The sequence below is a fragment of the Prionailurus viverrinus genome, unplaced genomic scaffold (assembly GCF_022837055.1).
Source record: "Prionailurus viverrinus isolate Anna unplaced genomic scaffold, UM_Priviv_1.0 scaffold_39, whole genome shotgun sequence".
NCBI classification, from domain to species: Eukaryota; Metazoa; Chordata; class Mammalia; order Carnivora; family Felidae; genus Prionailurus; species Prionailurus viverrinus.
Window position 1 is genome coordinate 167027 of NW_025927607.1, and position 23176 is coordinate 190202.

The window sequence follows — 23176 nt, forward strand, 5'->3', positions numbered from 1 at the left end:
TCCTTGTCCGGATTTGAGGACTTCTGTGTTGATACCAAACCGGCCACGCCGCTGTCTTCGGCACCTCTCCTAGGGACAGAGGTGGCGCTACAGGGGAGGGTCAGGAAAGACGTCGGCGCCCCACAAATTGTTGGGCCACGGCACTTCTGTCTCTCCTCCCTCCCCTTCCCCTCATGGAAGGTTCTGGAGCTGGTGGTGATTTTTTTTTTTTTTTTCCCTCCAAGGAGGCGAGCTTAGCACAACATACATCAAGGCGCAGGGAGGAGGCTCCGGGGCTGCCGCGGCTCTTTGGCACCCCCCCCCCCCCCCCAGAGCAGCGTCTTCCCACCGCAGGGACGCCTCCCCCCTGCTCTGTGCCCGCAGGTTGCTGATGAGCCGTGCGTGGCAGGAAGATGAGACGGCACGGATGTTTTATTTCATCTTATTGTGTCAGAACTGGTCCCCGTGACCCACTTCTCCTCTTTCTCAGGAGCTTTTATGCAAATCGTAAGGAGCAAGGGGGGGTGGCGGCTGCTACCAGCTTGCGTTTATCCTCGGCCCCCCCCCCCCCCCCCCGGGGAGTGCGGGAGCTCGTGACACATTGGCTAATAAAGGCAGCAGGGTGGTCACGTGTCTCCCACTGCCGACTGTGGTGGGGGTGGGGGGTCTGGGCTCTGAACCCACTTCTTAGTCATGTTGTTTTCCACATTTAGAGAGAAATATATCAAACCTTCAGGTCCCCTGGGCACAGGTAAAAGATTTCCAGATATCTCAGCAGCCAAATCCCAAAAGGGGTGCAGAAGTGATAACTCTGCCCAAATAGGCTTTTCTCGAGCTTTGTAAGGGTACGGACAGAAATTCCCAGGGTGTTATTTGTGGCCTGGATGTTTTTTATTTTCGTAGAAGTGCCCGACTTCACAAATCTTGGGCGGGGCGGGGGTGGGGTGGGGTGGGGTGGTCAGCGGGTCTGAAAACAAACTTGGTAAGCATCCAGAAGTTGTCAAAGCATATTTAAGTGGCTGTTTGACCGCTCATGGTATTTGCTTCCACTCCTGGAGGCTATTCGGGGGCGTCTCTGACCCGATCAGACCCTCCTCGTGTTTTAATTGTAACGTTTGTAGGAAGATGATTGTGCAGATGGTATTATTAGAAGAATCTCTTCCGGCGGATCCTGCAGAGGAAGTTTCGCGACCCGACAGGCCCGGTCCCGTGTGCTCTTGAAGACGGGGCAGATTAGGTAATCGGTAGGAATTTCTTGGTCTTTCTCCACACAAATTCCAGAGCTTCTTTGCAGCTGTTCGGGGGACAGGTGCACAGCTGAGTGCTACCCTTGATTAAATCCTCCTGATTCCTCAGCTGTGTGTCCCCAGAGCGCCGAAGACTGGAGAGGGAAGCTGAGCCTCCCTGGGGGAAGCTCTGGCCGCAGCCAGTGCCCGGCACCTCAAGGGTGACCATCCGCGGGGGACCCTGTGGTTGTGACGCAAACCACAGAGTGTGGTGTGTGTATTCGTTTCACCAAAGCGACGCTTACTATGTGTGCTTTGAATTTCACCTTGAGTCCCCTTTGTCTGGCGTTTAGCAAGAAGCACCACCGAGAAATTTCTGCCGTTTTCCTTTGTTTGGGGAGTGCGAAGCTACTCACGAGGGACTTTTTGGGGAATATTTTTTTTTTTTTTAATTAAAAAAATTTTTTTTTTCTTTTTCAACATTTTATTTATTTTTGGGACAGAGCGAGACAGAGCATGAACAGGGGAGGGGCAGAGAGAGAGGGAGACACAGAATCGGAAACAGGCTCCAGGCTCCGAGCCATCAGCCCAGAGCCCGACGCGGGGCTCGAACTCACGGACCGCGAGATCGTGACCTGGCTGAAGTCAGACGCTCAACCGACTGCGCCACCCAGGCGCCCCTGGGGAATATTTTTAAAGCCAAGGCTTTTCCCCCTTGGCCTACGGAAGCGCGGGTGAGCTTTCAGCTTGGTTTCCTCTTGGCTCCCTGCACCAGATTGTGTGGAGGAATCTGCCGTATCTGTAAAATGGGCTGGATTAAGGTTGCTTAGCCCTCGCTTGCTGTAAGTGGAGGATGCCAGCCTGGCCTCATGCGGGAGTAACCGGGAGAGGACAGTGGGTCAAAGCAGCTCCAGACCGGGGGTACGCTGGCCGGAGCAGCCCTGCGCACGGGTCCCAGCAGAGGCTCATTGTGGGAGCTCCCTGGAGGGCGAGCCAGCGAGCTTACCTGCGATCACAGGTGCTCATGCGCTCCGTCGACCCCTTGTACGTGCTGGCCCGTCTCCCCCACAGGCGGCTCATGGCCCAGAGTGTTCACGCGTCATGCTTAGGGTGTTTTCTGATTAAGAACGACACAACGATGCTTTGGATTTTAAATCGCTCATTTTTGGCAAAACTTAGTTTTATTTCCTTTCCCGCATTGTCATCATGTCCATGATACTTATTGATTTAAACTAATGGTAATTGAGGACTCATCGGTCACCGAGCGAGGACTCCTGGTGGCCTCGTCTGTCACTCTTGCTCTTCTCCCTATTTGGGGAAGGGTTACTGGAAATAATTGCTTCTTTTCTTACAGAGGGACCGTCTAGAGCTTTCTCGTATCATACACAGAGGCAAGAGAGGATGGCTGCATCAATAAAATAATAAAATGAGAACTCGGAGACACGGGAACCACCCCTTCCCTTTTCACGCAAGTGTGCCTTGCCTGTCCCTTGGGAGCAGTGGTTCTCCCCTGGTGACATCTGGCAATATTTGCACACATTTTTAGCTGCCGTGGCTTGGGGGAGGGGTGTATTGGCATGAGTAGGGGGAGGCCAGGGGTTCTGCTCAGAACCCTACGATCCCCAGGATGGGCCCTCGGCAACAAAGGACCCGAGTCCGGAGTGTCCGTGGCGCTGAGGTTGAGCACCCTGTCTGGGTGAAGACCAAATACCGCTCCCTCTTGAAGCCGTTTTTGAATGTTCCAGCAGGAAACAACCGTTTTCTGCCTTCTTCTTACCTGCCTCCTTCCTATCCTATGTAACACTTCCTTCTGGATAGCGGTTACTTAGGACACTTGGGTGTCCCCTCACCTTCCAGCTACCCCATCAGCGAGCAGAGTGCTCTGGGCACAGTCCGTGTGTTCTACACCATCGTCTGGCTGGGGAGCAGAACATGTGCGGGCAGGTGGCCTCGTGCTGTCAGGTTGGGGGGGGGGGGTGCTGTCACAGACCGCCGGGATCGCCGGTTCTGATTCGCCTTGCAGGATCTTCCGTGAGCAAAGTGCACCCGCGCAGGTGTCCTGCCGAGTGTCAGCGTCTCGTCGTGTTCACCTGGCACCCAGAACCAGGGGAAGGCTGCCCAGAGAAGCCCTTCGTTCGCGGGCCACTGAGCTGAACTTGGGGTGCCTCAGACCAGGGCTTGGGGGGGTGTCTCTCACTCCCCCTCTGCCCCACCCCTCCCACAGGGGCACCCAACTCTGGGCCTCGTATAAAACAGCCTGATTCTCTGATCTCCAGATGCCTTCCGACGGGAAGCGGACTGGAAAAGCCCTCTCCCCGTGAAGTCAACCCAAATTCGGTTTTGATTAAAGTAGTTGCTGACCTGTTGTTCTGGCTCCTTCCATCAGGAGCGTGGTTGGTGCTGCCCATTGAGGTGACACCGTGGGGCCGCCGGTTAAAAGTGAAAAGAGGGGCGCCTGGGTGGCTCAGTCGGTTGGGCGGCCGACTTCGGCTCAGGTCATGATCTCGCGGTCCGTGAGTTCGAGCCCCCCGTCGGGCTCTGTGCTGACCGCTCGGAGCCTGGAGCCTGTTTCAGATTCTGTGTCTCCCTCTGACCCTCCCCCGTTCATGCTCTGTTTCTCTCTGTCTCAAAAATAAACTTAAAAAAAAAAAAAAAAAAGTGAAAAGAGCGTGGAGCCCAGGCACAGCCTCCCGGGGTCTTCGTGTTCATATGCATGGGACCGTCCAAGGTTGGGGTGGCCGTGGCTGCATTATTGTTGGCCCCCGAGGACAAATGTAGGTAGGACGTAAGTGCTGAGACCTCTTCCCGCTAGACCAGAATGTCCTGGCCTCAGGGACCGAGCCCACTGGCCCCTCCGTGATTTGTCAGGTTCTTACCTCTTTTGTGTTTGTTTTAACCCCCAGCTTATAAAAGGAGAAAAGTGGGGCCCCTATTGAGTCCAGTCCAGGCAGGGTTGACTGCAGGGTCGTCCGTCTGCAGAAGCCGAACAACACAGTAGATCTGAGAGCAGAAAGAAGGCCTTCCTTCCCCCTGGGGTGATCTGACTTGAGTCTCATGCCAGAAGGTGAATTGGGGAATTGTGGGTTGAGCACAAATGCCTTTCCTTTTGCTTCTTCTGTATCTTTCAGTCAACCTGGTGCCAGAAACCGGTCTGGAGAGTGCCCCGTGAACTGGGGGAGGGGCTTTGTTGCTGCTGGGGTGGGAGTGCAGAGCCGGGCAAGGTCAGTGGTTGGCTGGTTGCGGTGGCCCACACACGTGGTTCTGCTGTGATGCTGTAAATGTGATTACTAGCTGGCAAGTTCTGTGACTTGGAAAGTCAGCTCCAGGAGCAGACGGCTCTGCTGACTACCAGAGGTTCCCTTTAACTAAGGCTTATCAGCTCTAGTAACACTTGCAAAATAATACTCTCATGGAGGATGTTTAATTTATAGATAGCTAGAAATGGCCCAGGCCGGGGGAAGTCTTGGGAAGGTGGCCAAAAGATCCCATAAACCTGGAATAGGAGTGCAAAGCCGGCTGCTGGGGGGGGAGGGGGGGGCGACGATGGAATCGGGGTGTACGTACCCGCTCCCCATTCCTAGATCCCTCTGCATCCCTTCCCTATAAGGAGCCCCTGCAGCGTTGAGGATTTGCCTGCCTTCGATTTGGTTTTGAATGAGTATTGATAACACCTACAGACTTTTTTTTTTTTTAAATAAGCCAAAATGGTGATCTATTCTAAGGCACAGAAAAATTTAAGAAATGATGGTCTAGATGGGTCCGTTTAAAAAGCAACAGAAAAAGAAAGCATAGTGCCACCTGAACATACATAGCATGACCGTTTCTATTTTTAAAAGGCAGGTCTGGCTGCATTAAAAGGGGATTTAGATTTTGGAGTGGCAGGATCTGTCTGAGCCTCCGATTCTTTGCATCGGGCGAGCCCATGTATCCAGGGCAGTAGGGAGAGGTGATTCTCCCGGGCTGTTTCAGCCTCGACAGTCAGGCCTGGTGCGGGATCATTGTGCTTGGTGTGGAAAATAAATGCTTTCCTGTGAGGCCAAGGCAGTGTGAGTCAGTGGGCGTCCGGGGCCGTGGCTGAAAGAGCTCCTCTCATTTAGCACCATCCCAGAGATTCCTGGTCATGTAAGGTGGATCAAATGGAACCTTCTACTCTGCGGACTGAGTCCTCCCACGGCAACGTGCAAACCCTGGGCTGGATTCAGGATAACCCTGCCGGCATCGTGCAAGACCCCAGCAGTTCCGTATGGAGTGCTCTAGGAACGGGGTTTTACTTTTTACGTTTGGCTCTACGAATACCTCGGATGACCAGCAGGATCTGTGTCTTGACGATGGGCTAATTTCATAGGAAAACCTAGCTCCAAACTTGAAAGTTGCCTTGGTCTTAAAAAGTGAGAATAGGTCCCAGGGGAAGTTAGGAGCCCTGGGTTCTGATTCCCCATGAGTCCCCCTACCCCCCGCGTGCGCAGAGGCCCCTGCCTCTCTGCAGGTGAGGTTTGAGTCGCCACTTAAAGCCGGCCTGACCTTTCTGTCCACACAGCTACAGCCTTGAAAGGGTAGACCCCACCCGGTGTTCTTAGCGCTCACCCCGGAGACAGACCGGCAGGGCTCTGCTCTGTCTCCCATCCTTGTACCTTCCCCACACCGGCTTTGTGTGAAGCCACGTGGCCTTGAAAACACCATTTTTTCCCACAACTTTGTGAGTTCTTTGAGGACAGAGGCCCTGCCTTCTCACTGTGTAGCGTTGCGGTCAGTGTCCAACATGCATTTGATGAATAAACGAGCAAACAGAAAAGTGAATGAGTACGTGGAAGCTTGCTAGATGTTGGTATTACTTACATCTGATTAGCCTCAAGCTCAGCCTTACACATTTCTCTCTCTCTCTGCTGTTAACAAAGCAAACGGCGATGCTCACAAGGACCAAAAAAAATGCCACGGTGGCAAGGGGGATGGGCACAGGTAGTGCGACCGCCCAAAAAGACCCCGGGTTCCGCGCTCAGCAGTGAGCTGTGTAGCCTCGAGGAAAGCACCCACCCTCTCTGAGCCCCCTCTGCATCCACCTAAGCTGACAGGCTCTAGAAACCTCATCCTGAGAGCTGGTCGGGGTCTGTGTGCCGCTCTGGAAGTTGCTGGTTCCTGGGTCTTATCAGAGAGGGCTTTTCATTGAAACTCTGAAGGTAAGCCAGATCTGTTCTGGGGTTCCCTACCTTTGCACTCGAGGAATGTTAGAGGCACTGCCCTTGAACCCTTGAGCGCCAAGAGTAGGTGGACAGAGCTTGCGACGATTCTGTGATTGTGGCAGTCGTGTCCAGGTACAGCCACCGGGGGTGGTCAGAATTGTTTTAAACGTTTGTTTTAATGGATTTTACCTTTCAGAGCAGTTTTTGGTTAACAGCAGGTTTGAACAGAAGGTGCAGAGAGTTCCCGTGTACCCCCTGCCCCGACCCATGCATAGCCTCCCCGCACTATCCACATTCCCTCCAGAGTGGTACGTTTGGTATAATCGATGAACTGATGTTGGCACCTTATTATCACTCAGAGCCTATAGTTTACCTTGGGATTCACTCTTGGGGCCGTGTATTCTTTGTGTTTGGACAAAGGTGTAACGACACATGCCTACCCTTATGTGGTATCATATATTTTCCCCACTCTAAAAATCCTCTGTTCTAAAGTATCTTCTTAAAAGGAAATAGAATCAACCAGCAGTCTCTCTGATCTGTGTCACTAAATCCGCATGTTTAATTTCACTCTGAGTAAAATCCAGATTTCCTCAGCTATAACTTCTTTCCTAAGAGGCCTGGTCGTGCATCTTTGTGTCCTTTTCAGTGCTCTGGGCACGGTGTTTGGTGATAGACAAGGAGGGGAGGCCAGGACCAGCAGCCACAGAATCCCAGAATGGTGGTGGCCTGCCGAGGAGCTCTCTCCCTCAGAAAGAGCGTCTCCTGTGTCTTTTGCATTTCCAGGCCTTGAGAAGCCTGTGTAAGCATCCAGTTTGATCAGCGGACCCTTCGTGACATTTTCCTTCTGACACTTGGAAGAAGCCAATGGAAAGCCCTACTTTCGAGACCTCAGGAAGAACTAACAGGTTGATCCGCATAAGAATATTGTTCTGCATCAGGTCATATCAAGGACCAGGATCTATGTAGCCAGGAGGGAGCAGGCAGGGGAATCTGATGGAAGAGAAACCCAGCAGGCAGCGTTTAGCACTCCCACACACTGCCTGGCACACAGCACCTTCGCTGATTCAGTCCTCACAAGACCGCAGAGAGTTTAGTTCTGATTTTCTTCCTCCCCACCTTACAGGTGTGAAATCCGAGACGGTGAGGTGGCCTACAGGCTTGGACACGCACGTTTGCAACACTGTGTTCTCCTGCCTCTTAAACCGGCAGGGGCATTTCCCACACATTGGGGAACTTACTCCTAAAACAGTATTTCAGGAGTGAAACTGCATGGTCCTTCACTTGGAGGGCAGTGGCGTGAACTGCACCATCACAGGAAGCAAGAAGGTCCCTCCCTTGCTCCCTCCTTCCAGGCCATGCACTTGCTCCTTCCCAGTACAAGTATACAAGTACACTTGGGAGGGGTAACAAGCACCTGAGATCTCTCGCTTTTTAAATAAGTCGTTGTTTGAGTTGCATCCTCCACAGAGCTCTACGGGGAGGACAGATGCTTCAAATAAACTGGTGAGACCCGGCCCATGTTTTCTTTTTGCGGGCCACGCCCTGGAGTGTAGGGTTAGTGTAGGGTGAGGGTTCAGGCCCCGTGCCAGGCCTGCCCCCCGGAGGCTCCGGTCCGCGCGGCGGCGATCCAGCCCGGTGTTTCTGCCTTGCCCGCGGGGCCGCGCTCCCGCCGCCGCCGCCGCCGCCGCCGCCGCCGCCGCCGCGCTCCCGGGACTCGGCCGCCGGGCTGGGCGCGCGGCCCGCGGTCGCTGCACGTCGGCCCCCGCCCGCCCCGCCCCGGCGCGCATTTCCATTTTAAACCGCCGCCCGCCCGCCCCTCGGCCGCGGCCGGCGCAGCTGCCCGCGCGGCCCATTTCGGGGAGTGGCCGAGGCTGCGAAGCCGCGAACTGTGCAGAAAGGGCCTGGAGATGCGAGCGGGCCCCGCGCCGTAGACAATGAAGCCGCGGGCGCCGCCGCCCGCCCCGGGCCCCGCGCGCCGCGGCCGCACCTGCCGGCGAGACCGTCCCCGCGCCTGACCGCCCGCCCGCCCGCCGCTCCGCCCACCGGCCCCGCCGGCCCATGGCTGGGCGCCCCGGGCCCGGACCCCCGCACTCGGGCCGCGCGGCGCACGGGCCGGCGGGCGCCAGGGGTGCCGTTCCCGCAGCCTGAGCGCAGCCCTCGAGGCGAGCGGTGTGTGTGTGGGGGGGGGCGTGGGCCCACCCCGGGCGCGCCCGCTCTCCCCGCCTCGCCCCGCGACCGCCCGACCGCGCGTCCCGGCCCGCGGCGCGCTGGATGCGGCGGGGCCCCGGCGGGCGGCGCGGCGGCCACGGCCCCGGGCGACATGTACCTGCTGGACGGCAGCGGCGAGCCCGCGTCTCCGCCCGCGGACACGATGCCGCGCGGGACGCCCCCCCGGAAGACCGTCTACCGCATCTCCGTGACCATGGTCAGGAAGGACCAGCTGGCCGCGCCGGGCCCCGGCGGCCCCGACCCGCGCCCTGCTCGGAGGCCCCGGCCCGCGCGCTCCCCGGACGCGCCCGGGCGGCTGGTGGAGGAGGCCGAGGAGGAGGCGGCGGCGGCGGCGGGCGCTGAGGACCCCGAGGAACGCCGGCCGCGCGCCTGGGACTTCCGCACCTTCCGCACCCGCAGCACCGGGCAGCTGGAGCTCGGGCGGCTCCGGCCTTGCGCACGCGGCCCCGAGCCCGCGGACCTGGCCGGCAGCCCCCCGGCCGTGGAGGAGGGGCCCGGCTCGCCCGCGCCCGGCAGCCCCGACGTGGAGGGGGTCCGAGCCGCGCCCCTGCGGCGGAGCCTCAGCTTCAGGCACTGGAGCGGGCCCGAGGCGCCGCGGAGTCGGGCGCTGGGCCGCGGGAGGCGCCACAGCAGCTCCGGGAGCCTGGCTTGGGCGCCGGGCGGCGAGGCCGCGGCCGACCCCGGGGCCGCCCTGGAGCCCGCAGAGGCCCCCGCGCCGCCGGCCTCGGAGAAGCGCAACACCCTGGACGTGGGCGAGGTGCTCAGCAAGAACGACGCGCTCTCGGACCTGGAGCGCTGGGAGCGCAGCAAGAGCAAGAACCGCACGCTGGACAACAGCGACCTGCAGCGGCTGGAGCGCGCGCGGGCGGCGGCCGCGGGCCCTGGCGGCGCCTCGGAGCACCGGCTGCTGCGCTTCTTCAGCGGCATCTTCGCGCGCAGGGATGGCGGCGCGCCCGGCGGTCCCTCTCCCCGGAGCGGCGCCTCGCGGTCCCGCGGCTACTTCAGCCTGCGCAGGGCCCCAGCCGACGCGCACTCGTCCAGCGCCGAGAGCATCGACGGGTCCCCGCGCAGAGGTGGGCGGCGCGGCCGGGGAGGTGAGGGCAGTGGTGGGAACTGGCCTGGTTCCGCAGCGGCCTGCTCAGAGGACGCTGGGACTCGGGAGCGGCTAAGGGAGCCGCCGTCTCCGGCCGCCAGCCGGCGGGTGGCCACGCCGGGCGGGAGCTCGCGCGCTGCGGGGTTTTCCTCGGTAACGCTGCTGCGGTCGGGAAGATCTTGGCTTCCCCTGCCTCCGGCCGTGTCTGGTGGTGCCTTTCAGGGTCTGTGTCCTCCTGGGGAGAGATCACCTCGCCAGGCGGTGTGTTTCTAGGGCAGGCGCTGGCACCGCCTTCTTTAAGCGGGGCCGTGAGTTCCGTGGGCTCCCTGGCTTGTGGTACCTGTGGGCTGCCTGGGACTTGGCCTGGAAGCAGCCGCACAGGTGGTGCGCCCGGCCTCCGGCAGCCGCATTCCTCTTGGTTAATTTTTTCCTCCACCCTCAAGCCTAGTCTCCCTGTAGGCGCTACAGTCTGTGAGTGCGGGTGGTGTGGCCCCCACTGATTGGACGGCGCTCACCTATTGCGATACCGGTGAAGATTGTTCACCCGGGCGGTCAGGGATACAGGCCTCTCCCCACAGCCTCTGGTGTCTTAGCGGGAGAGCGAGTCTGGGACAGGATTCCGTTTGCTAGTAATGTATTCTATGCCGGTAGGATAATCACAGCCCGGCAGCCTGTTCTGAAATTTCAGTTCCCTTTCGCCTTAGGCCCTCCAGCAGGGGCCTCGCAGGGAAGGTTTTGAAGGCAGATGTGACAATACTCTCTTGGAAAAATTAGGTAAGCTTGATAGCATTTGGGAGTCAGAGTCGTCCAGAAGTCGCAACACACAGATCCCCTTCTCTCCACGTGCGGGGTCGATCACCCTGAAGGGAAGAGGCTGGGGGTGAGTGGAGGGGCTGGGTTGTTAACCCCCTGCTGATGTTGGGGGTAGAGGGGAGACTTAAAGGTATGGTCCCCTTGCATTTCGCCGCCGAGAAATCAGTGTGCTGATCACCTAACTCTGCTGTTGGTGGAGATGAGGGGTAGTTGAGACCCTGCGGTGTGTGCTTTTAATTAGAGGTTTTCAGCTGGTAACTCACCACCCCTGGAGTGCGGAGTCCTCCCCGGCGGACCTCATGAGGCAGCTGGCTGCCCAGAGTCTGTCTCAAAACCACCAGCACAGAGAAATCACTGACCTCGCTGAACTAGTTTGAAGGTAAACTGGAGCTAAACCTTGTCACGTTCTAACGTGCTTCTAATGATTCTCGTGTTAGAGAATATTTGGAATTAAGCACTTGAGCCTGCAGTAGAGTTTAAGCCTGATTTTTTTTTTTTTTAATAGGTGAAGCCGTAATACAAAGTCACTTGTTGCAGGCTTTCTCTAGTTTAACTTGCTGCCCGTACCTTGTGGCGGAACGTGCCTTGGGATATTGGAGAAGGGGCTGTGTTCGACTCCAGCCATTACCCACCCCTCCCTGGATGCTCTTGAGATACTCAGAAATGATGGGCGTTACTTTGTTGAAGTCGGTTTGTGTAAAGTTGCTCCTGCCGTCGTTTGCGTTCCTTGGGTGGAAGTTCAAATGCACAGGACCGGGTTCTCCCTACGATAGCAGGCCTGTGTCTTTGCTCTGGGTTTGGCGGAAATAGTGATTAGCTGCCTGGGTTCCGGACAAGCACCCGTGGAGGGGAGGGAGGGCACACGCACGGTTTAGAAAGAATGCATTTCTTCGTGGTCCCTAGCGATACAAGTTAGAAGTATTGGGGTTTGGGTATTTGGGCGCCGGTCAGGTGGGTTGATAATAGATTTGGCAAGTAGAGGCGTAAGGCGTGTTGGAATTTTTCCCTCTGGGGCGGCGTAAGATTATAATAGTAATAATTAGAGTAACACTCGCTTTGTTTGTTTCTTGTGGCCAACCCCTCTCGGTGGAATTGCTTTGGTCTGAGACATAACACTAAGGCCACGTCCCTCACCTGCCTTTGGCTAAAAGTCCTGAAGTGTCCCTATTCTTGGGGTTATTTATTGTAAAGTCAGCGTCTGTCACAGGTTAAGATGCAGTCCCCACAGCTTTCAGGCCTTTTCATGTTATTACACTTAACTACTTTTTGTAGATTTGCTTCCTCTGATACACAGTGTTCAGATTCAGGTGCTATTTAAGTGAAGCTCTGAATTCAAGGTAAAATACTGTAAGGTAATGTTCAGACACAGCAGAACCCGGGCTCACTTTCCCTGTAAACGTCCATAGAGCAGAAGTCCACAAAGTACAAAGTCTTGCCTAAACCAGGTTTGGACGGGTAGGTTTACAAGACCTAGAGAATTTTGCTTTTAGGAAGGTGAGGTGCTGTGTGTTACAGAACGTAGCCAAGTGTGTGGTACTCCCATTTGGAATGAGAAATAGTTTTGCCATTGAGAGTCCGCGAAGTGTTGCAGCCCCTTTCTGATTTCAGCACTGCGGCTAAACCGTCGTGGAACCGAAATGCAGCATACAGAACGAACAGCGCCTCTAGCTTTCTTTAAGTCTTGGCCACATGGTATTACACTTTGAAGTTCTTGGGGTGGCCCAGTGAGTTGAGCTTCTGACTCTCGATCTCGGCTCAGGTCATAATCTCACGGTTCGTGGGCCCCAACCCTGCGTCAGGCTTTGCGCTGACAGCACGGAGCCTGCTTGGGATTCTCTCTCTCCCCCTGTCCCCCCTCTCTCAAGATAAATAAATATGAAAAAAAAAATCGAAGTTCTTTCAAGTCTAAGGGGAATTAGAGGACATTTGTCACCGGGGACAGGTTCTCCTTTTGTTGGACTCTTTTTCAGCCCTTGTGAACTGGCCACGGGGAAAAAAAACTTTAAGAGACAAAGTAAGTGTTACATTAAATAGTTTACGTGACTTCTTGGAATTACAAGCTTCATCTTAGACGAGGTACCTATATGCCAGTAGTAGGGAAGGAAGAGGGTTAATCTTATTTTAAAACACAGGTTCACACATCACGTGCATATGGTTTTTCTGTATGTTTTAAAAAATTTTTACATTAGAGAAAGAGCAGAGGAGAGGAGCAGAAAAGGGTAAGAGAGAGGGAGGGAGGGGGAGAGACACATTCTTGAGCGGGCTTCATGCTGAACACAACCTGGTATCATGACGTGAGCCGAAATCAAGAGTTGGGCGCTCAACCTCCTGAGCCACCCAGGCGCCTCTCCCCTGTATTCTTCAGGCTTTAGGGCGAAAGGATGGGAGCACCCACCTTTGTAGGGTGACTCTCTTGTACTTCTTCATCCCCGTCATGCTCACCTATTTAGGCTTTTCCTCTTCCTCGATACATATCCGCCTCCCAGAGACCCCTGGCAGGCTTCTCTGTCAGGTTCATAATCATCTGGAGCCCTAGAACGTTTCAGAGGGGCTCTGTGTCAGATCAAGGGCAGTTTCCTATTACCTGATCCACATGTACCAGGGCAGAGTCTGTTGACACAAGTATAATTTAATGCAAAAAAAGATCAAATAATAAATGATGAATTACCCTGTAGGGCGTCCCCTCCCATTGCGTGCTCTCTGCACCCCTCCTATTTGCCAGGGCAGCAGGTGTCTGTAGGGTGTTCTGATGCTGTCCAGGAGGATTGATTACCACAATAAAGTGATTCATTGATAGCCCCGACTGAGGTTAGTTAGCTTTTTAAATTAGTAATTTGCAGCTGATGTGACAGCACATGTTTAGGAGTGGCTTCGTTCTTTAATTTCTGCCTCCCCCGATTTGTACCTTTCAGCTTGCGCAGCTTGATGGACTGTCTTATGGTTATAAATAAATAAATAAATAAATAAATAAATAAAATTTGAAGCACAACACCTTCGTGGAGAAAGAGAGGAGGCAGCAATTAACTGAAATAAAATTGCTGAAAAAACTTGGTACCTTTTTATTTGTTAACTTGCTCTGTTATTGGGAAGGGCGTGCATGGTTTTAAAGAAACAGCCTAATTCAGTTTCTCATGCGAAGCATTTAAGACGAATTAGGTGCTCCGTATTTGGGAGATCACATGCTTTTTATAAATGACTCTAGAGAGTAATTTAGGAAAACCTTCGTTGTTTTTGTCGTGAGGTCGGATTGCTTTCCTGGAGAACAGAGCAGCCCCTGAAGGTCAGCCAGGGACGCCCTAAGCAGGCACCGGAGGCTCGGACTGTGTCTCGATGCGTTAATTTTCTCCACGTGGAGCCCGTCGTATCGGCATAGTCACCTGTTGGCGTCGGCCGGGAAGATCGTGCCGGCAAAGGCACGTTCAGAAGTCCACCTGCCAAGGACATCTTCCGGTGTCACGTCAGCCCATTGCAGCAGTCCGGCTGGTCATACAGTTCACAGACCGAGGACTCAGCTATGAGGCAGTGGTAGTGCTTAACCCTTTTGTTCGTTGCTTGTTTTTCTGTTGTGTCAACAAATATTTGTTGCGTTTCCGTGGCATGTTCCGAGCGGGAGCAGGGGGCTAGAGGTCCTGTCTTCAGAGGCCTGACAGCCTGCTGGGGGAGGGAGAGGTTCCTATGAAGCTTCACGGGATACTTAGGGGAAGGGTCGACTGCATTTCTCTGCACCGCATTTCTCCGTTAGAGCACTACTAATCCCAGTGTATGATAATAACCTCGCCCGCATACGTGCCAATTCTGACCGTGAGCCCCTCCTGGGCAGGAAACGAAGCCTGTGTTCTTCCTGTCTGTACGGCAGAATTAAGGGTACTATGGTTCCACTTGGACTCTTACTAAGCGTTTGTGGCAGGAATTAATGAAAGGGCTGGCGGAAAGAAAAAAGGGAGCAAGGGTCCGTGAGCAAGAGAAGGAGTCAGTGAAGACCTCACCGAGGGGTAAAAGGATTTGGGTCTTGTCGGATCACTAGGAGTTGAACAACTGGAAACGAGGAGTTTCTCGTCAGCAAGTTGGCTGGGATTTCTGGAGTTAACCTGTAAGAAATCATTCCTCTTCGCCAACATCAGGCATAAAAGCGGATGTTATGGTTTCCACAGTGAGTTGTTTTGCTTTTTTAGCATAAGGTGTTTGTTTTTCATAGGAAATCTCTTTCAGGCTGTTTCTTTTTCTTTTTTCCTCTGCGATGATTTGGAACAATAGTTCATCAAACTGATGTCACAGTAGGGGCCGCCTGGGTAGCTCAGTCGGTTGAGCGTCCAACTTCAGCCCAGGTCATGATCTCATGATCTGTGGGTTTGAGCCCCGCGTTGGGCTCTGTGCTGACGGCTCAGAGCCTGGAGCCTGCTTCGGATCGTGTGTCTCCCTCTCTCTCTGTTCCTCCCCTCGCCCACGCTCTGTCTCACTCTCAAAAATAAAGATTAAAAAATTTAAAAAAAAATGATGTCAAAGTGAGTAAGATAATGAAGGAAAGTAAAGCTTTTATTTATTAAGGACAGTGACTGAGATAAAGCGTGTACAGCTGCCGTTATATCCCCAGGTGGTGAACAGAACTGGTATTAAGGTCAGCAGATTAGCAAAAAAGAAGGGAGATTATTGTCTTTGCATCATTTTGAGAGAAGAACCATCTGCCCGCCATGGTTTTGCTCTAGGTTTTGTTCAGCCCAGATTAGAGTCTGCTGGGGTGTTGATGTTTACTTGTTTGTAGGCGACGGCCTTTAAAATTCTGTTTCTTGGGATGTTTTTCAGTTGACAGAGGCATTCCCGTTAGTTGTCTAGTCTCTCGTTAATTAAGAATTAATGTAGACGCCTCTGTAATTCAGAATATGTTAACAGCCCACGTCTGGCTGGTTTTCTCATAATCTCTCGTTATCCTCTTTTCTTATACAGTCTCGTTATTTCTGTTTCCAGGGCTGGTTTTCAGTTCTAACATCACTCCTGGGCCTAAAGACTCAGAGCTTGGGGAGAGATCTGCTCTCCTGGGTTGGGAAGTGGACTTTCCTCCCTCATTCAGTGCCGGAGGTGGGAGGGGGGTGGGGGGTGGCACACACCAGCGGGAGGCTTGCGAAGGGCTCATTTGGCCTCTCTGTATCTAACAAAGGCAGGTAATCTTAAGAGGTGCATTTTCAGTTGGCAGGAGGGAGAGGGAAAACGAGGATCACTTTCCTCCATAGTCCTCTGTTGGGGACCTTCCCAAGGGCGGAATGTATCTCTGGTGCGATAGCAGGTCCAGGACTTGGCAGGAGGTAGCATGCCACTTGTGCTGGTGAGGACACGGGGCCGCCCCGCCCCCTTTGTTCAGTGGATTGTCTGTGGGTGCCAGTGGGACGCGAGCTCATTCGAGTGGATGTCAGAGGGAGTCTTGTGTTCCCCTGTGCCTGTCATCGCACGGGCTCCTTTCGCTGGTCCTGCGGACGGACCCTTGAGAGCGGAGGCCGTGAACAATGCCTCCGGCCTTTCTGGTGCAGCCCCTGCCCTCCTCTCCAGTTCTTAGCCCAGGTCAGAGTCCCTCCGACGGCCACTTCTTCCGTTGATGGGGATGGGGAGCCGGGGCCGTTTATCCGCTTTGTGCTTTTCTGTTCACGTAGCAAGGGCTTTAGAACAACCAGACACCGGGTGGTCTGTGAAGCACCGGAAACAGGATCCTGACTTAGGGATGCACGCCTTTGATTGCTTTCCTGCAACTTACATCCTGTTACCTTAGCACCGGGCAGGTGTGGGAGCCCTGAGCAGGGCTGGTTCTGTCTCCTTTGGTGCCACACAGGTAGCTCATCGATAGCTCCCAGATACTTAGAGCCCTTCCTCCTCCTCCTCCTCCTTTAAAAAAAAAAAAAACAAAACAGGGGCGCCTGGGTGGCGCAGTCGGTTAAGCGTCCGACTTCAGCCAGGTCACGATCTCGCGGTCTGTGAGTTCGAGCCCCGCGTCAGGCTCTGGGCTGATGGCTCGGAGCCTGGAGCCTGTTTCCGATTCTGGGTCTCCCTCTCTCTCTGCCCCTCCCCCGTTCATGCTCTGTCTCTCTCTGTCCCCCCAAAAAAAAAATTTAAAAAAAAAGTTGAAAACAAAACAAAACTTTTTTTTAATGTTTGTTTACTTTTGCGAGAGAGAGGGTGAGCATGAGCAGAGGAGGGGCAGAGAGGGAGACACATGTCCAAAGCAGGCTCCAGGCTCTGAGCTGTCAGCACAGAGTCCGATGCTGGGCTCGAACCCATGAACCGTGACATCATGTCCTGAGCCGAAACCATGAGTCGGACTCTCAACCGATTGAGCCACCCAGGTTCCCCTGGAGCTTATTCTTCTGATTATTTTCATTCTCAAACTGGAATCCCAGCCTTCTGAGAGTCTGGTATCTCTTGCATTCAAGAGTAGGTGCCTAATCCGCTTTCCTGATCTGGTTCATGGAAGATTCTGGGAGCCAAGTACGTTGGAGACACTGGAGATTTTTACTTTGAAAGAGACGCCCGGGAGCGTGGAGACTTGTCTCCCGGTATTTGAGAAGCGGACATAAGAGGGACCCAGTGGAAAAGGATCCTGCCTCACAACGAGGCAGTCTCTTGTCACAAGCCCTCGCGGTTTGGAATAGGCCGCCTTCCGGTGTGCAGAGTTCGCCGTCTCTGGAGGCTTCCATGCCTGGGCCAGTCAGGGAATGTTGGAAGGGGTGCTGTGTTCGCTGTCTGGGGGTTTGCAGTTGCTCGTTAGGCCTCATCCCAGTTTTCAGGTCAACATCCCCTTCAGGATCGAGGATGGTTTTGCACCTGCTGTTCTCCTAGGAACTGGCTTTCTCCCAAACTTAAAGGGAGGTTTGTCTGTAATTTCTTGGTCTTCTTCCCTGCCCCTGCCTGGCTCCCCCTGTGGCTCCCGCTTTGTTCTGCTGGCTAATCTGCCTGCCACTCAGAAATTGTCTGCCCCCAACTCCACTGTCTCCCCAGCGGCTCCCCGCCCCCACCCCCCTCGGCCCCAGCTAACTCTTCCTGGGCTCCTGTTCGGCCATTGATCCCCTGGAGGTACGGACACCGTTAGTCCCTTGGGCCCCAGGGTGCCGGGGGACGTCTGAGCGTGACATTGTGGCTTTTTCCTTCTTGCTCGCTTTCCTGGGTGCCTTCGCTGGTACGTGGGGGATGCCATGATGATGGCGGGAAGAAGTGTCCTGTGCATCCTGGGAGATGGGAAGTTGCCACGTGGAGGAAGCAAGCTTAGGTGGGGGTGGGTTTAGTCTCGGCTACAACTCTTCGGCTAGCAGATGCTCAGACGGGTCCTGTACCCAACTGCCCTGCGCCCCACATGCCTCATCCATTTAAGTAAGGGGTTCACCCCGCACCTGGCTGGCGCTCTGGACGACCAGGAGTGAATGTGAGAGCAGGCGCTAACCACGTGGTTCAACGGCATCGTCTTTGATTTACAGGGGTTGCCTCTGTGAAGTTTGCAGGAGACTCCGAGGCGGAAAATCCCAAACGCGTGGCTGTGCTTGGATTTGTACGTGCCGCGGAGCAGGCTGATGGCCTTCCTCACGCTACAGCAAGGATACACTGACCCCGGGTTTTGTTTTTGGTCTGTCACCCTGTATTTTCCCACGAGGCTCAGTGTAACTGCAGCTTTTTAAATTATTGGCCATCGTACCTGAAAATTATCAGGCGGGAGAAGACAGTCATCTTTCTTCTTTGGCTTGATCGTCCCGCCTCTTTCTTCATTCACGTCACTAGAAGATTATTGCTTTGCAGCACATGGGTTCGTGTCATCCCCGACCCAGGCCAAGGGCGTGTGCATCTCAGAAAGCTGGTTTCTCGCAGCGCCTTTCCCGCAGCGGTCTCGCTTCCTCCCAGAGGGCCGGTGGCCAGACTGCGCTGCCCGGCGGACAGAGGACCCCGCCTCCTACCTGAAGGACGGCGCCCCTTTCCGTGGCAGTGAGTGGTGACGGATCGTCCTCTTGCCACTGACGTGTAACCTTCAACGTGATAACAAGCGCTGGTATTTACCCAGTGTGTTCGGCGGAGTATTTGGTAACAAATGTCGTTTGGAGCGCTCCACGTCTTCTCGAAATGCTTTGGTTTGCCAACGTAATGGTACAGAGATGGTGTCACTGGACCTGTGTTGCTCTGGGGCCGACGTTCTCACTCTTCACAAGGAGATTCTCCTGGGCTCAGCCACGGGGTGCGGGGCCGGTAAACCCGTTGTAATTGGAAGCATCCTAAGTGGAAAACGCACGTAAGACACTGAACTGAGCTGGGCATCCTAGTTGGGCCCGGCCCACCTGAAGTGAGCCCAGAACGCTCACGTCAGCCTGCGGTCGGGCAGAGTCGTCTGACCCAAAGCCTATTTCGTGGTAGAGTGCTTGTGCTTGTGCTTGTAACGTGTTGAATGCCGTACCGGGAGTGACAGAACGTCCGTGTGGACGCAGAGCGGTGGGCCGCGTATTGGTTGCTGACCCCGGTGGTCGCTGGGTGACGGGGGGCCGCTGCCGGCCCACATCTCGGGACCCCGGTGGCCTCTTCAAGTCCCCAGACAGGCACTGCGGGCGGAAGTCTGGCCTCCCCTAGGCCTTGTCTCCGTGTGGCAGCAGGTGACATGCCTCGTGACTGGTACTGGCGTGTGCCCTGTGCCTTCTCGTGGCGCCCTGGCACCTGTGCTTGATGCCCAGGCTTCACCGGGTCGGCATGCTTGTTCTGCCAGTTCTTACCGTCGGAGTGTCCCCTTCGGGTCTCGTGGGAAGAGTGGCCGTGGGCCCCAGAGGCTCTGCTCCGTCGCTTGTGTGGTCCCCGCAGGTGCACTGCTGGTCCAAACGCCGGGCTGTCTTGGGGCCGTGGCGCCGGGTCAGGTGGCCAGCGCCCATGGCTGTACTTGAAGACTCGGTGGCCACAGGCTTCTCTCCTCGTCCTTTCCCCCGGTCTGCTGCCTCTCGAGAGCTTCTATTCCTCTCGTGCTCCCCACGGCCCTTCCCCGGGTCTCCCCGCGGGTGGAGTGAGCCCTGGGAGAGGGGGCTTTTGAATCCAGCGCTCCGGTCCTAAGCCCCACTCCGCTGGAGTTAACTGCCTTGCCCACTCCCTTCCCCCGAGACAGACACACGGACCCTTGGGAAGGCGTTTGTCTCTTCCCAGACCTGTTCACGTTTGAAGACTTCGCCTACCCTGTGCTGGAGCTAAGATCTCAAGTTTCTGCCCCAAGAGCGAAAGTCAAATGCAGTAGAACCTAACAGGCTAACGCGGTTGCCGCGAATTTGTGTCTGCCACCTGCCTGGACCGGCGCCCACGGGCCGGCGTGCCTGCGGCACCTTCGGGTTATTGGCTTGTGACAGTAGAGAGAGGCACAGGTGCAGAAGGACGGTCCTGTGGGTCTCCCATCCTCTGCGCACGTAGAGGGGCGGTGGGACCTCCGGAGGGTCGGACCTGGTTTGCATGTGTTGCCCTGTGGCGATGCTCTGCTGTGTTTCGTTCGCTTGTTCCCACAGAGGAGGAGTGATAAATGTGCCGTGACATCCTTTCAGGCTGGTCCTAGGGCCCAAGCGGCTCCCCGGCTGAGGAGGGCATCTAGAGCCGGATGTCTGTCCTTGCCATTTTCCAGAATGAGTGTCTTTGAGCAGACTATTTACTCTCTCTGTGCCTCAGTTTCCTCATTTGGAAAATGAGTATTGACAATGACACTTGCCCTCCTGGGCTAGTAGTAGGGGGATCAGGGATATGTGTGGGTGTGTGACTTAGGGCACTGCGGGGTGTATGTGTTTTGTCCCCATTATCTGCTCTGGCCCCCTCAGTGGTGACCCCCCCCCCCCATCCGCCTCCAACAACAGGGAACATTCTGGAAGGAACTGCTGCCACCCTGGCCAGCTCGGAAAGTGAGGTTCTACTGTGTGAGCTCTTCTATCCATGAAAAATAAAAAATAATTTCTTCCCCTTGAGATGGAATGGGTAAAAATGATCCTGTGGTGCCTGGGAGGCTCAGTCGGTTAAGCCTCTGACTTCAGCTCAGGTCATGATCTCACAGGTCATGAGTTTGAGCCCCACATCAGGCTCTCTGCTGTCAGCACAGAGCCCGCTTCAGATCCTCTGCCTCCCTCTCTCTGCCTCCTCCCCACTTGTGCTCTCTCTCTCTCAAGAATAAACAAACATTAAAAACCAAAAAAATCCCTCAGAAGTAACAGATCCATTGACTTTTGTATTTTTAAATGCACTTGTCTTTATTTTTGTATATATTTAAGATTTTATTACAACTTACTGTTTTCTATAATATTTAGGTTATATAACTAAAAAAACTTGTACGTTATAAAGTAGTTTAGTGTAATTGAAATCAGTAACTTTTAAATTTTATGACTACCTTAATAGGCAAAGTAGCCCTGAACTGAAAAGTTAAGGGTCTCGAGGCCACTGTGCTGTCCCTTTGGGAAGAATACTTAAATGTTTACGGTGCTCGTTGGGGCATCTGGGTGGCTCAGTCGGTTGAGCATCCGACTTCCGCTCAGGTCATGATCTCTCAGTCCTTGAGTTCAAGCCCCACGTCAGGCTCTGTGCTGACGGCTCAGAGCCTGGAGCCTGCTTCAGACTCTGTGAGTCTCCCTCACTCTCTGCCCCTCCCCTGCTCACTCTCTCTCAGAAATAAGTAAACATTAAAAAAATAAGAAAAAATATTTACGGTATTCACAGGCAGTTTGGCTACAACCACTTTCAAATTCTTGTTCACAGGAAGGCATTTTGAATAACCGTGTTCCTGATTCCCCCCTCGGCCCAGATCCTGAGGACTCCCCAAGGCTTTGTTACTTACATGTTCCTTCACCTGACATTCCGTTGATGTGCAGGGTTGAAGGTCATGTGGGTGTGGCCGACAGCATCCCTTGGCCTCTGTGTCCAGAGACATGATTCTCAATAGAAGATTCTAGGGGTTTGCCCTCAAACAAATCCACATTCCCGAGGCAGTTAATTTTCCACGCTGCAGGAGATTTTTGTGGCATTTCCTTAAAGTCTTGAGGTAGATATTGATCCCTTGGCAGGAGGTTAAATGGTCAGGTTCCTTCGGGCCACAGTTTGGGTTCAGCATTCCTGGGTGGGACCCGCCCACCTGAACCTTTTATTCTCCAGAATTCCATCCCTGTGTCGGCCTTTGAAACCCCACCCTCGTTTATAGGACACGGGCCTTTGCGGGGACAGCGAGGTTTGTGTAGAGAATGCCACGCAAATCCCAGAAAGGTCGTTCGCCCTCAACGCCAAGGCTCTGCAGACGGTTGAGGTGCCCACGTTGTGGGTCCCGCTTCCGTGTGCCTGTGGGCTCCCGTGTGTGTTCGTGAAGCATGGTCCTGTCCCGGGAGTCGGCGAGGGTCTCGTCCGCTCAGATGCCTTTCAGGTTGCTGGCCCCTCTGTTTCAGACACACTTCTGGAAACGTCTGCCTCCCCCAGGTCTTCAGTGTGCCCAGCCCGCCAGCCCGCTTTCAGGAACATCTCGTCCCACCTCGTTACTCCCCAGGCTTGCTGTGAGCATTTCCCGAGTCCGGCGGGGGTAGCTGTGGGGACTGGAATTTCCCCGTTCTGTGGAAGTTTGTGTCGTGACCGTGCCTGGGCTGGCTGGTGCCCACACGGCCAGCACAGGGAGTTGCCACTGAAAGGAAAAGTGTCCTCTGTTTCAGTGGACGCGGCCCTCCAGGGTGCCCGGCGGGAAGTCACCGTGTGCGGAGGTGCAGGGAATGACCTTTGGGTTGTTCAGGGGACGGCTCGGGAGCAGAGCCTGTGGGCCGCGGGGCCAGGCGTGGGCCCTGTGCTCCGCCCTGCAGTATGGTCCTCCTGCCACCAAACTGCCACTTGAAGAACAGATCTGGTTGCTGTTTTTAGACTTTTTTGCTGCTCTGTGTCGGCAAACGACGGCACAGTGGCGGCGGCGACCCCCTCTGAGCGCGTGCGGGCTGGGCGCGAGTCCTTGATTCCAGTGACAACCTCGCGAAGCGAATTATTATCCCACAGGTCAGCAGGGTTAGCGGGCCATCTGTGGAGAGATGCACGGGTGAACCCAAGGCCCCGGGCACTGGGGCTGCAGTGACACGTGGGAAGGGTGAGCGGCTGCATCCCTCCTGCCCCATCGGATGGCCCCATGTGAACGTGCTGCCCTTCTTAGGCTCTCCGGATCTCTGATGCAGAATTGGCGCCTTTCGAGGGAATTAAAAGCAAAAATGGACTACTGGGACCTCATGAAGATAAAAAGCTTCCACGCCGCAAAGGAAACGGTCCACAAAACTAAAAGGCGACCGACAGAATAGGAGAAGATATTTGTAAATGACCAGTCGGACAATGGGCTAGTATCCAGTATCTATAAAGAACTCACCAAACTCCACACCCAAAAAACAAATAATCCAGTGAAGAAATGCGCAGAAGACAAGAATAGACACTTCTCCAAAGAGGACGTCCAGATGGCCGACAGACACATGAAAAGATGCTCAACATCGCTCATCGTGAGGGAAACACAAATCAAAGCCACACTGAAATACCACCTCACACCAGTCAGAGTGGCTAAAATTAACAACTCAGGAAACAACAGATGCTGGCGAGGATGTGGAGAGACGGAAACCCTCTCGCACTGTTGGTGGGAATGCAAACTGGCGCAGCGGCTCTGGAAAACAGTGTGGAGGTTCCCCCCAAAA

The 23176-nt window shown here is 54.8% G+C and overlaps 1 protein-coding gene across 9 annotated transcripts in view; it reads left to right on the top strand.

Moving 5' to 3' along the window:
* The window catches only part of AGAP1 (ArfGAP with GTPase domain, ankyrin repeat and PH domain 1), a 553979-nt gene that overhangs the window by 142857 nt on the left and 387946 nt on the right, over window positions 1–23176 (top strand). For 2 of the 9 annotated variants that reach the window (XM_047846404.1, XM_047846406.1), the window contains exon 1: window positions 8779–9705. The exons of 4 other annotated variants lie outside the window; for them this stretch is intronic. In XM_047846404.1, the coding sequence (XP_047702360.1) occupies window positions 8805–9705 (901 nt within the window). In that variant the 5' untranslated portion in view covers window positions 8779–8804. Of the gene's footprint in view, window positions 1–8771; window positions 9706–23176 lie in introns of those variants that run through there. 3 more of the 9 variants (XM_047846412.1, XR_007149568.1, XM_047846405.1) reach the window with 3 other exon arrangements.